Below are 12878 nucleotides of genomic sequence, written 5' to 3' on the forward strand. Positions count from 1 at the left end.
AGAAAGAAAGAGGGGGAGGAGGAGATAGAGTGAGAAAAGAAGACAGGGAAGGAAGGAAAACACTAGACTCCTCACCTCATATGAACTATCAAAATTAATGGATTAAAGATTTAATAAATATAAATAAAGATGAAATCACAAAAGTTACAGAAAAATATGGGCAGTAATTTTTAAAATGTTGGGGTAGAGAGAGCCTATGGAAGAAACAATCAAAACTAAATGCTGACAAATATGAGCACATAAAATGTAAAAACTAGACTTTGCTTCTGGCCAAGATAGAATAACAGTGACCAGATTTATATCCTGACTGAAGAAACTAAAAGGCTGGACAAAATATATTTTAAAATTGTGCTTTTTGGAACACTGAATATCAGGCAAAAAAATAACATTATCCTTTAGAGATGAGTAACAAACAAGGCAAATCCCATGATTGAACCAGGTTGCTGCATAGAGAGAGTTTCCAGAGCACAGCCCAGGGAGGAAGAAACAAGGCAAAGTCCAGCAGGCTCCCTAAATTTAGGAGACAGCTGGGAGCCAGGGAGAAAAAGGCAGACAGAAGGAGTAACAAAGAAAAGAGCAATGCACAAAGAACTTAAGAGATCTACAGCAGTGTCCTTCAAATTCTCATCTGAGCACTGATCATTGATCATACATATGAGGAAACTACCCTAGGCAAAAGAATGAAATCACCCCTCAAAAGCTTAGAGGGAATAATTCCCAGATTCACAGAGGACCAGGAGTAGGACTAGTTCCCACCAGCCAGCCTGGAAAATCTTATAATTCATGGGACATCAGGTAAAGTAATAAGAAAAGACTTTCCTCATTAGGAAGACAAATTTAGTCCTAGACTAAATGCAGTAATGGTCCCACATAACAAATGATAAAACCAAGTCTCCAAAATATCAAATTGTTTCCAAGTAATTTAACCATATAACAGAACAAAAGTCAAAAATATTTATAGTAATACTACAATATCCACAGATAAAGTTCATAATGTCCAGCATTCAATAAAAAATTCAACCAAGCAATTATTCAGGAAGCTAAAAGAAAAGACTTAACATGATTAAGTACAGATATGATCAAAGTTCAAAAGATAAAAAGTACATCTGAAATTAAAAATGAACTTAATGAGATTAGCTGCATATTAGACATTTCATAAGGAAATGATTAGTAAACATGAAGACATAGCAGAAAAACTAGTCAAAACCAAACACAGAAAGAAAAATATTAAAGAAGAATGAGTAGAACATCAGTGTTCGGTGGGAAACTTCAAATGGCCTAATATATGTACATATAATTGGGGTTCCATAATAGATGATGTCAAATGACAGAAAAGATATTTGAAGAAATAAGAGCCCCCAAATTTCCAATTTCATGAAAACAATAAATCCACCAATTCAAGCTCAATGAACTCTAAACAAAAGAAACATGAAGAAAACAACACCAAGATACATCACAATCAAAGTACTTCGAACAAGTGATAAAGAAAAAGTACTGAAAGCACCCAGAGAAAAAAACAATCACTAGGCTCAGTAAAACAAAGATAAGAGTGTTCTCATAAGAACAATGCAATCTAAAGGATGGTGGAGAAACCTCTTTAAAATACTGAAAGAAAATTAAAATGTCAACCTAGAATTTTTTCTGAACAAAGATAGCTTTCAAAAATGAAGGTGAAATTAAAGACGTTTTTAGACATACAAAAGCTAAAAGCATTCGACACCAGCAGACTGATAGTAAAAGTAATGTTAAAATCTCTGTTTTAGGCAGGACGTGGTGGCTCACGCCTGTAATCCTAGCACTCTGGGAGGCCAAGGTGGGAGGATCACTCAAGGTCAGGAGTTCGAGACCAGCCTGAGCAAGAGCAAGACCCCATCTCTACTAAAAAAGAGAAAGAAATTATCTGGACAACTAAAAATATATATAGAAAACATTAGCTGGGCATGGTGCCACATGCCTGTAGTCCCAGCTACTCGGGAGGCTGAGGCAGAAGGATTGCTTAAGCCCAGGAGTTTGAGGTTGCTGTGAGCTAGGCTGATGCCACAGTACTCTAGCCAGGGCAACAAAGTGAAACTCTGTCTCAAAAAAAAAAAAAATTCTCTGTTTTAGGTAGAAGAAAAATGATGTACATGGAAATATGGATCTACACAAAAAATAAAGAGGCACTGGAGTTGGTAACTAAGAGGGTAAAACATAAAAGACATTATTCTGATTATTTAAATGTCTTTAAGAAATAACCATCTAAAGGAAAATAATAATGTGTTATGGGCTATATTACATATATAGAAGTAAAATGAATGACAGTACAAGGCCAGGAGGAAAGAAATATAAGTATACTGTTGTAAGGTTCTTATAAAATACATGAAATGGAATAATAGCACTTGAAGACAGATTGTGATAAGCTAAATATTATACTTTAACCCCTAAGACAACCGCTAACATAACAAAATCTTATAACTAATAAGCCCACAAAGGAGATAAACAGGAATTTTAAAATATAATTCAAAAGACAGCAGAAAAAGAGGAAAAATGGATAAAAAGAATAGATGGGACAGAAAGAAAACATACAGCAAGGTGGTAGATTTAAACCCAAAATATCATTAATTACAAAAATATAAATGATTTTAACACAGAAATTAAAAGGTAGATTGTCATGTTTAATAAAAAAAGAAACTGCCACATCCTAACTATAAGAAACACACTTTCTCTATAAAGCACAAATAGGTTAGAAATAAAAGAATGGGAAAAGATGTATCATGCTAACATTAAACAAAAGGAAGCAGGATTGACTATATCAACATCAGAAAAGCTGACTTCAGACCAAAGAATATTATTAAATATCAGGAATTTAAAGAAAAGTCATTTCATAATGACAAAGATGTAAATTCACCAAGGGGACACTGCAATCCTAAACATTCATGTATCTAATAATAACAAAGCTTCACAACATACGAAGGAAAAATGATAGAACTACAAGAATAAAAGACAAATCCATAATTAGTGTTGGAGATTTCAATAACCTTTTCTTAATAACTGATAGGCTAAGGAAACAGAAAATATGTAAGGTATTGAAGATTTAGACATTATCAACCAACTTAATGTAGCTGACATTTATATAATACTGTAAACAATAACTGCAGAATACATACTTTTGGAAGTTCCTATAGAATTTTTACCATAATAGACCATATTCTGGGCCATAAGAAAACTCAATAAATTTCAACCATTCAATTCATACAAAGTACTTCCTCTGATCACACGAGATACAAACAAGCAAATCACAAAAGCAGCAATATAAATGAGCAATAAATACTTGAAATAATGTTCAACATCACTAGTTTAACCAATGAAATGTAAAATGAAATAATCTGATATAATTTGTTTTAGGTTGGCAAAGATTAGATAAATTGATAATGTACAGTGTTAACAAGTATGGAAGTAAAGATATCCATGCATTACTTGTAGGAATGTCAACAGATCAAAACTTCTGGAAAGAGAGTTTATCAAAAGCTTTAAATATTCATTCATGTTTTAATCCATCAATAACATGCTTTTTTTTTTGGTCTGTAACATGCCTTTAAGCACTTAAGTTAAGAAAATAATACAAGGACACAGAATATGTAAAGTTCATCACAACGTATATTTAGATTTGGTAGGTATGTAAAAATCATCACAATATGTTAAATGAAAAATGCAGATTGCTAAACAATGTACTTAGTATGATCTTATTTCTGTTAAGAGAAAGTATGAGATTTTTCTATGGGTAAGGATGGAAGTGGGGTGTGCTCACTTATGCACTGCCAAAAAAGTCAGAGAATTTAAATTATTTTCTTATATTTAATATATTAAAAATTTAAGCCTATGTAATACTTCTTTTTTTTTTTTTTTTTTTTTTTTTTTTTGAGACAGAGTCTCACTTTGTTACCCGGGCTAGAGTGAGTGCCGTGGCATCAGCCTAGCTCACAGCAACCTCAAACTCCTGGGCTTAAGCGATCCTACTGCCTCAGCCTCCCGAGTAGCTGGGACTACAGGCATGAACCACCATGCCCGGCTAATTTTTTTGTATATATATTTTTAGTTGGCCAGATAATTTCTTTCTATTTTTAGTAGAGACGGGGGTCTCACTCTTGCTCAGGCTGGTCTCGAACTCCTGACCTCGAGCGATCCACCCGCCTCGGCCTCCCAGAGCTAGGATTACAGGCGTGAGCCACCGCGCCCGGCCTGTAATACTTCTTAATATCAGAAAAAATAAGCGCAAAGCTATTTCTCTTTTGAACAAAGAAGGAGATAACTGAAAAAGGAAGGGCTAAGAAAAGATATGAGAAAGGGAAAGTAAGGAAATTCAAAAAACAATAGTTCAACAACTAATAACATATGTGATGATTTCTATGTGCTAACCATTGTTCTAAGCAATTTACATATATTAACCCATTTCATCCTCACAGTAACCATGAGGTAGATATTGTTATTATTCATGTTTTACAGATGGAGTAAATGTTACTCACAGGAAGCTAAACAACTTCCTCCAAGAGACAGATCCAGGACCCAAACTCAGACAGCATGGTCCTAAAAGCCTGAACTCTTAACCACTACGCTAATCTATCTCTCTATAAGAAGAAAAGTGAATAAAAAGAAATAACCAGAGAACTAACATTTACTAAGCATTTAGGTGTCAGGCATTAGGGCTGATTTAAAAACTTATCCAAAGCCTCATAGCTAATAAGTGCTAAAGGTGGGACTCTGACCCAAATCTGTCTGACTTCAAGGCTCATGCTTTTTCAGCTATACCCTGCTATCTTGCCAACCAATTTCTCAATAGTTTATCACAACTTTCTTGTATGTCTGTAATGTCCCAGCGCTCAAGCTGATTGCTAGAAGTGGCTAGGAATCTTGAAGAGTAGCCCACAGAGATCACTACCGGTACAGAGCTGTCTAGGTGTTTCAGGGAGACTGACCATTCACCCAAAACGTAAATACCCAGAATTTTTCCAGGTCTCTCCTACAAGTCTGCATGCTGCCTAATGCCACAGGTAATCATTCTTACTAGTTGTGGATCTGTATATTCAAAAGCTCTATTTTAAAATACAAACACTTACAACAGCAATATATTAGGACCACATCAATTACCAACTTCATGAGGGCTGGGACCATGTCTCTCTTGATCACTGCAGTATCTCCCAGCACACAACACAGTTCCTGGCATTCATCATTTCAACCTATTCTCCCAATTATTTCACTCAACAAATATTTATTGAGCACCTACTATGTGTGCCATGCATTGTGCTAAGTGGAGACATACTGCAGAATACAAAATAAAGTCCCTGATCTTATGATATTTGCATTGTAGTATGCCCAATGGTGGTAAGGTTCTGACAAAAAACAATAAACAAAGGCCAGGTATAGTGGCTCACCCCTGTAATCTAAGGCAGGGGGCCAAGGCAGGAAGATCTCTTGAGGCCAGGAGGTTGAGACCAGCCTGGGCAACATAGCGAGATCCCATTTCTACAAAAAATTTTTAAAAGTAGCTAAGAATGGTGGTGCATGCCTGTAGTCCCAGCTACTCAGGAGGTTGAGGCAGGAGAATTGCTTGAGCCAAGGAATTCTAAGGTTACAGTGAGCTATGATCATACCAGTGCACTCCAGCCTGGGCAACAGAAAGAGACCCTGTCTCTGAAAAAAAAATAGAAGTATATATTCAGAATGTCAGATAGTGTTAAGTTCTATAAAGAAAAATAAAGCAGGATATGGGAAATAGGGACAAATCAGTGGGGGAGGCATGCTCTTCTACATGTTGTTCAGAGAACACTTTGCTAATGAAGTGACATTTGAGCAGAAACCTGAAGGCATGAGATTAAGCCATATAATTATCTAGAGGAAAATCATTCCAGGCAGAAGCAAAAGCATTGAGGAGTGGGGAAGGAATGTCTCCTTGTTGAGATTCAACAAGGAGGCCAGTATAGCTAGAGTGGAATTAACCAGGCAGGGAGAGTCAAGAGAGTGACAGGGAAACACATAATGTAAGGGTTTACAAGGGTTTAGGAGATTCTAGTGTTTATTCTGAATGACATGGGAGGTCAGTAGAGAATTCTGAAGATGAATGATAGATCTGACTTACATTTTTAAAATATCAATCTGATACTTAGTGGAAAATAGACTAAAGGAAAACTAGTGTAGAAAGGAGACTTGTTAAGAGGCTGTTGTAATAATTTATGTAAGAGATGGCTAGGACTGGGGTGGTAGGAGTAGAGGTGGTAAGACATGATCAGATTCTGGATATATCCTAAAGGTAGAGTCAATAAGATTTGCTAATGGGTTAGATATTAGATGTGAGACAAAGAGACAAGTTAAGGATGACTCTAAGGTTTTTGAGATGACCAAGTGGAAGGATGGAGTTGACATGTTCTAAAATGGGGAAAAATGCAGCAGGAACAGGTTTAGGGGTGCAACAAGGGAGATTAAGAGTGTGGTTTTAGAAAGTAAAGTTGACATGACTACTATATATCTAAGTAGCAGTGTGGAGTATGTAACAGGGTATACAACTCTGCAGTGTATATACACATGTACACACATGCAAATACAAACATTCATGCACACATATAGAAAAAAAGGTCTAAAAGGAAAAATACCAAAACAATATGGCTTGTTTTCTCTGGGGAGTGGGATAATGTGTGATGTTTATTTGTTTATTTTTTTCTTTATATTTGTTAAATTTTCTAATTTTTCAATAATAAAGCTACATTGCTCTTGTAATCAGGAAAAATTTTTAATTTTTTCTTTTGTTTTCAAAGAAGAAATTGGGTGATTGTGTCGAAAGAAAAGAAGCAGCAATAATTGTATGAAGGAAAAGCCAGGATTGGATGCCACAGTTTTGAGGTTTGGGCAATTGGGTTTTTCTCAAGAGAATGTTAGGAACTTGGGGAGGAAGCTTAAGGTGGGAATGAAACGAACTGAGGGGAAAAGTAAATAACAGAGACTTTAAGGAAAGCAAAAATGTGAGATAGCAGAATCAATATTCAAAAGGAGAGTGGGCTAAATACAATTAAATAAAATTTGAAATAGATGAGTATTCCTAGACTTGAGTATGAAAAGTAATCTCATGCTTAAATTCTGAAGGACTAAGTGAAGAAAGGAAGAAGGAAGGGCAATCCTAGCAGAGAGACAAAGAAGTAGAATGTAGAACATAGAGAAATGGAATCATGTGGGAATAAAGAGAGGAATCCTGTTCCTAAAGGTAAAGGGTGCCAGTGGGGGAGTGCACAAGATGAGGCTCTTGAAGTAGGCAGAAACCTACTTCAACCTTGTGGGCCAACCTGAACATTTTAAGACTTATAAGAAGTGGGAGTCACACAGTCAGACTTGTGTTTTAGAATCATCACTCTTCCACAGTTCAGAAGACAGATTTAAAGCAAGGCAAAACTGAAGAAAGGAGATATGTTTGGGGCTGTTGTAATAATCCAGGTGGAAAAAGATGGGGCCTGAACCAATGCAATTGCAATTGGAATGAAGAGGTTGGGATAGATGCAAGTAATGTTAAGAAGCTATAATTTTCTGTGATTGATTGAAATTGGAGGGGTGCAAAAGAGAGAGGGGTTTCTAATAATTCCAAAGTTGCTGACTTGGGTGATTATATAAATAAATTGTGGCACATTTACTAGGGCAGACTCTATAGGAGAAGAAATAGGTTTGGGGAAAAATCAGTTTGGACTGTGAGATATCCAGGAAAAGACATCCAGTGAGATGTGTGGATCTGTAGGAAACTGAGTGTTCTTGTTACCATATGTTAAAACTTGGGGTTCTAGAATCAGGCAACCTGGTTTTGAATCCTGATTCTATCACTTACTAGCTGTGTAATCTTGAGCAAGTTTTGACAATTTCTGAGCCTCAGTTTTCTCATTTGTAAAATGGGGATAACAACAGTAACAACTTCAGAGTTATTGTGAGGATTAAATGAGATAATACATCTAAAGCACTAAGAACAGTACACATATAACATGCATTCAACAAATGTTAATTCTCTCTGTTTGTACTTCTATACTTCCCCCTAGGCTTTGATCTCTACACTCCCATAGGATTGACTCAGAAGTAGAGTTTGATGTTCATTCAAACCACCAAAGAATACATAGAAACTTTCAAGGTCTTCTAGTTGTCTGGGAACCATATATGTGGACTTAGATCATGCATTCATATAGAAGAATTCAGTAACATCCAGTTGAAAAGAAATCAAAATGTAAATAACAACATAGGGAATAACCATAATTAGTGATAAAGAAACACATTATTCCTGGTAGTAATAGTAATGCAATAAATGTTTGCTGAATGAATGAATAAATGAATGATTCATCAGGACAAAATGCACACATGAGCATAAAAAGAGATCAAATCAGCATTTTTAAATTTTGTTTATATCAAAAGTAAATTTAACTCATAACACATTTCCTCTTTAAATTATGTAGTTATATTAAATCTATATCATTTGTTCAATTAAAGCCTATATACAAAAATGTTACTATCAGAGAATCAAATCTCATTATAAAATATTATATGTAAGGACTAAGATACTTTGTTACCTCTTTTCACATTCCACAGTTTGTTTCGGCTTGTTTCTCATCACAGAAGTTGAATGATTAAGAATCCTAGAAGTAAATCAACACATCAATTCCAAAATATATCAAAGAGAATATTACACATGATATATTAGTAAAATATCTCCAAAATAAACTGCATGTGGTCCATGAAGATCTTTGCTAGAAAACAATATTTAAATATTATTTAGATCAGATGCCCATAAGTACACTATTATGAAGGAATAAAGTTCACACTTCCATGGATCTTCTTTTATAGACCCTTTCTGGAAGTTTGGCTATCTTCTAGCCATGCTATTATTGCCCTGTGCATATCTAACTTTTGGCTGAGACAAAAGATAAAGAGATACAGATTTTTTTGGTACCATAATGATTGATTTAGTTTTCCCAGCACAGCAAATTATAGGAGGTATACTGATGTAATACATAATCAATACATAATCATTTTGCAAAAAGCCAAATAATAAACCTTAATTCTAAATGCAAAACCAGTGATGAAGTTCAATTCTTTGAAAAATAACAAGTTTCTTAAACTTTTAGTAACCCAATGAAACTATTAATATATTCAAAGAAAACCAAAAAAAGAAAAATAATGATGAACCATTGTAAGAGAGTTATTTGACCATAATTTTATATAATTCCAAGTATTAATCTCAAAGTCAAAAGGAATTATTAACTATGCTTGTTTAAGAAAATAACTGTACATATTTGAATTCATAATATTACTATAAATGAATATAACTTAACTTTCAATTTTAAAGTTTAGTATTATAAAGAGTAAAATATCTGTCTTTTATTCAAAATAAAATCTTTAGGTGTCAATTATCAGTAGAAAAATAGAAGAGAATTTCAAGGCCAGGCGCGGTGGCTCACGCCTGTAATCCTAGCCCTCTGGGAGGCCAAGGCGGGCGGATCGCTCGAGGTCAAGAGTTTGAGACCAGCCTGAGCAAGAGCAAGACCCCTTCTCTACTAAAAATGGAAAGAAATTATATGGACAACTAAAAATTATATATAAAAATTAGCCGGGCATGGTGGCGCATGCCTGTAGTCCCAGCTACTTGGGAGGCTGAGGCAGGAGGATTGCTTGAGCCCAGGAGTGTGAGGTTGCTGTGAGCTAGGCTGACACCACAGCACCCTAACCCAGGCAACAGAGCGAGACTCTGTCTCAAAAAAAAAAACCTGCATGAAAAGAATTTCAAATTTAAGCTACATATTGACTAATAAAATACATAATGAACTAAATATAAGTTGGTAATTACAGAAATATGGTTAGGATAAAGAAACCAATTTCCATTACCCTGGTTTCCTCACTAGCTTGGATCTAGTAGAGCCTCACTAGGAGGAAGTGACAGTGAGGTACAAAGGACAAGCACCATATGCAAATTAGTATACCTTTGGGCCAAACAATTTTGCAATTAAGGACACCTTTATTCTTCTTTGTATTGGCATACACTAAAATCACCTTAAATCCCAAACACAGAAGTAAGATAATGAAATATCTTAGACTATTAGAAAAAATATATTTTAAAAGGGTGATTTTTTAAAAAGGAGATATGGCAGTAAGTACCGCCCTGAGGGAAATATCAGAATAATTGCAGAAGGGGATCAAACTATTATGCCCTTCACTATGGTAAATTCTGATTTCTCCCCACACCACATTCATTAGCATTGTGATTACTGACATGTATGAGTCATATTGAAGCAGAAAGAAAAAAAAATTAAGATCCACTTACCTATACAATATATTTTATGTATTTGAGAATTCACTTATATAAAATTTTGCTATGTACATTGATATTTTATGATTTACTCTGTGATACTCAAAGTCAGAATAAACATCTATTTTAGAAGACTATAAAATTTGGCTCCATCAATTTGGCCCCTTAATACTTAAAGCTTCTACAAACTCTATCTTGATGCATGTCTTGCTGCTCTGGTCCTCTGGAAGAGTTTGTGACTGAATGATGTTCTATAACTTAAAGGGCTCCATCTGTATTCACATTTCATGTACATCAACCAAACCAAAAGATAGGAGAAGAAAGATGTTTTTGGAGAAGACAGGGAAGTCATTAGTAAAGGAAGCAGAAAAGAAAGAATGGATAGATTTCAAGGATTGAGAGAACTACCTAGTTATAAAAAGTTAGAGGTTAGTATTATGCTCCTCAAATTTAAATGCTCATATGATCAGAAAAAAAATCACATGAAACAGGTAATGTACATAATTTCTATTATTCTAAACCAAAATAATAAACTTATCAAAATCTGATTTTGTTTTCTGTGATCCTTAGTTATACATTAATTATAGATTTTCATAATTACTTTTTGTTATTTAGTTATATCACATAGTACTCAGAAGCACATCTTCCCACAATAAAGAAAAACTCTCAGGACATACCTAAAAGTAAATCAAATAATTATTAAAAGGAAAGACATAACAGAAAATACTACAGAGTATGTCAGCAGGAACAAAGTTGCAATGGGAACCAGGCAACTGAAGCTATTTATTGCAAAAGCCCAAATATATTTTAATCCCTTCGTTAGGATAATAACCAAATTTTAAGAAGCCAGCTAATTATCTGCTTATTAAGCCATATAAGAAAATTAGTACAAGAAAAAGCAGTAGCCACTTTTTAAATACTAACATACATGAATAGGATTGATGAAAATTTGAAGAATTGGCTCAATAAATAACAGATCCGCATTTTTTGTTGTTGTTTTTCAACAGAATTTCCTTTCTTTTTTTTTTCCACAATAGCTCTATCTTTATTTTTTTAATAGAAATGTTTGGTTTTTTTATTTCAGCATATTATGGGGGCACAAAAATTTAGGTTATGTATATTGCCCTTTCTTTTATCCTCAAGTTAATATTAAGAATATTCTGACATTTTCATTTTATTCTCAGCTCCTTGATTTCTTGCTTCCATTCTAGAAAACATTTTTTTTCAATTCTATTATATTGTGGTAGGAATACTTAACATGAGATGTACTCTCTTAACAAATGTTTACGTGTACAACACAGTATTGTTAACTATAGGCACAGTCTTGCAACATTATTTTTAAGGTATTGATTTTTTTTAAAGACTATAGTTTTTTTCAATTTCCCAGATTATAGTGAAGGTAAAATTAGAACTTGCTGAATAGCTATTTTAATATAGGCAAAGTCATTGATTCAGAGGGACTTTAATACACTCAGACACAAGTAGAAATAATCCAATATTTTGATGAGGGAATAAATATTGGCTTTTAAAAATTCAACAATAAACTGTTAACACAATGCAGCTTAATCTATGCATCTCAATTATAGAAAGAGGAGACAGTCTTCTAACCATGAAACCGCTATTTACACGAATCAGTAACAGGGTGCAAGGCGAGAACGATGGTAAGAACCTAGCTAAAAATAAGGCACAGGCCTAGCTAAAAATAATGATAAAAACTAGCCACTGTCCCCCTGTTTGCTTCTCTATAATTGCCACTCTGGAGCCACATAGTCGGTGGTCATAAAGATTTAGCTTTCTCCATAGATAACATCACCTTTTTGAAAACTTGGGGTAGTATTCAAGGTATCTTCCAGGTCCTGCATTCCAGTGGGACCTGGTGGCTGACCCACCCAGACCAGTACTGGGCCCATACCGAGGAACTGACCCAAGAATCTGGTCAACAAATTAGACAATTGTTACAACCCTATGGTTTCACTCGGAACACAGCCAATTAGCAGACTCAATTGCCTATGCCAAACTGTCTTTAAAAACCCTGTCTCCCAAATTCTCAGGGAGGCGGATTTAAGAAATTTCTCCCCTCTCCCCACATAGCGATATGCGGAATAAACTCTTTCTCTGCAGTAAACCCTGCTGACTCAACGTATTGGCTTCCTGCTGGGCAGTGGGCAAATGAACCCGGTTGGGTGGCAACAATTTGGGGGCTCGTCCCGGATTGCCCTCGTCCCAGATTGCCCTCGTGGGCACATGCCCACTGTTCGGCCCGCCTCTTATCGGCAGAGCGGACTCAGAGATGTGCCCTAGCAGCCTCTGAGTTCTTTTGGACTGAGGGCCGTCTCTGGCTCCGTCCCTAACGGTGGGACGTTGTGGACCCAATCCACAGTGCTTGGATCTGTTTACAGTAGAGAAACAGTGTTTAGAACTTAAGGACATCCTGGTGAGTAGTCAAAGCTCGCCCCAGCACCCCTTCCTTCTCTGGATTGTTGGCCTCTCTAGAGGCATTTTGGCTCCTTCTGGAGTTTCGTTTGGCTTTCCCTGTAATATAGTAAAAGTTTTGTCTTGGGGAGACTTCTCCCCAGTTGGA

The 12878-nt window shown here is 35.4% G+C and overlaps 1 protein-coding gene across 2 annotated transcripts in view; it reads right to left on the reverse strand.

The window, feature by feature from the left end:
- LRCH2 (leucine rich repeats and calponin homology domain containing 2) overlaps positions 1–12878 on the reverse strand; it is a 108878-nt gene that overhangs the window by 31439 nt on the left and 64561 nt on the right. For both annotated transcript variants that reach the window (XM_045538902.1, XM_045538901.1), the window contains exon 12: positions 8565–8630. In XM_045538902.1, the coding sequence (XP_045394858.1) occupies positions 8565–8630 (66 nt within the window). The remainder of the gene's footprint in view (positions 1–8564; positions 8631–12878) is intronic.

Source organism: Lemur catta, chromosome X (assembly GCF_020740605.2).
Source record: "Lemur catta isolate mLemCat1 chromosome X, mLemCat1.pri, whole genome shotgun sequence".
NCBI lineage: Eukaryota > Metazoa > Chordata > Mammalia > Primates > Lemuridae > Lemur > Lemur catta.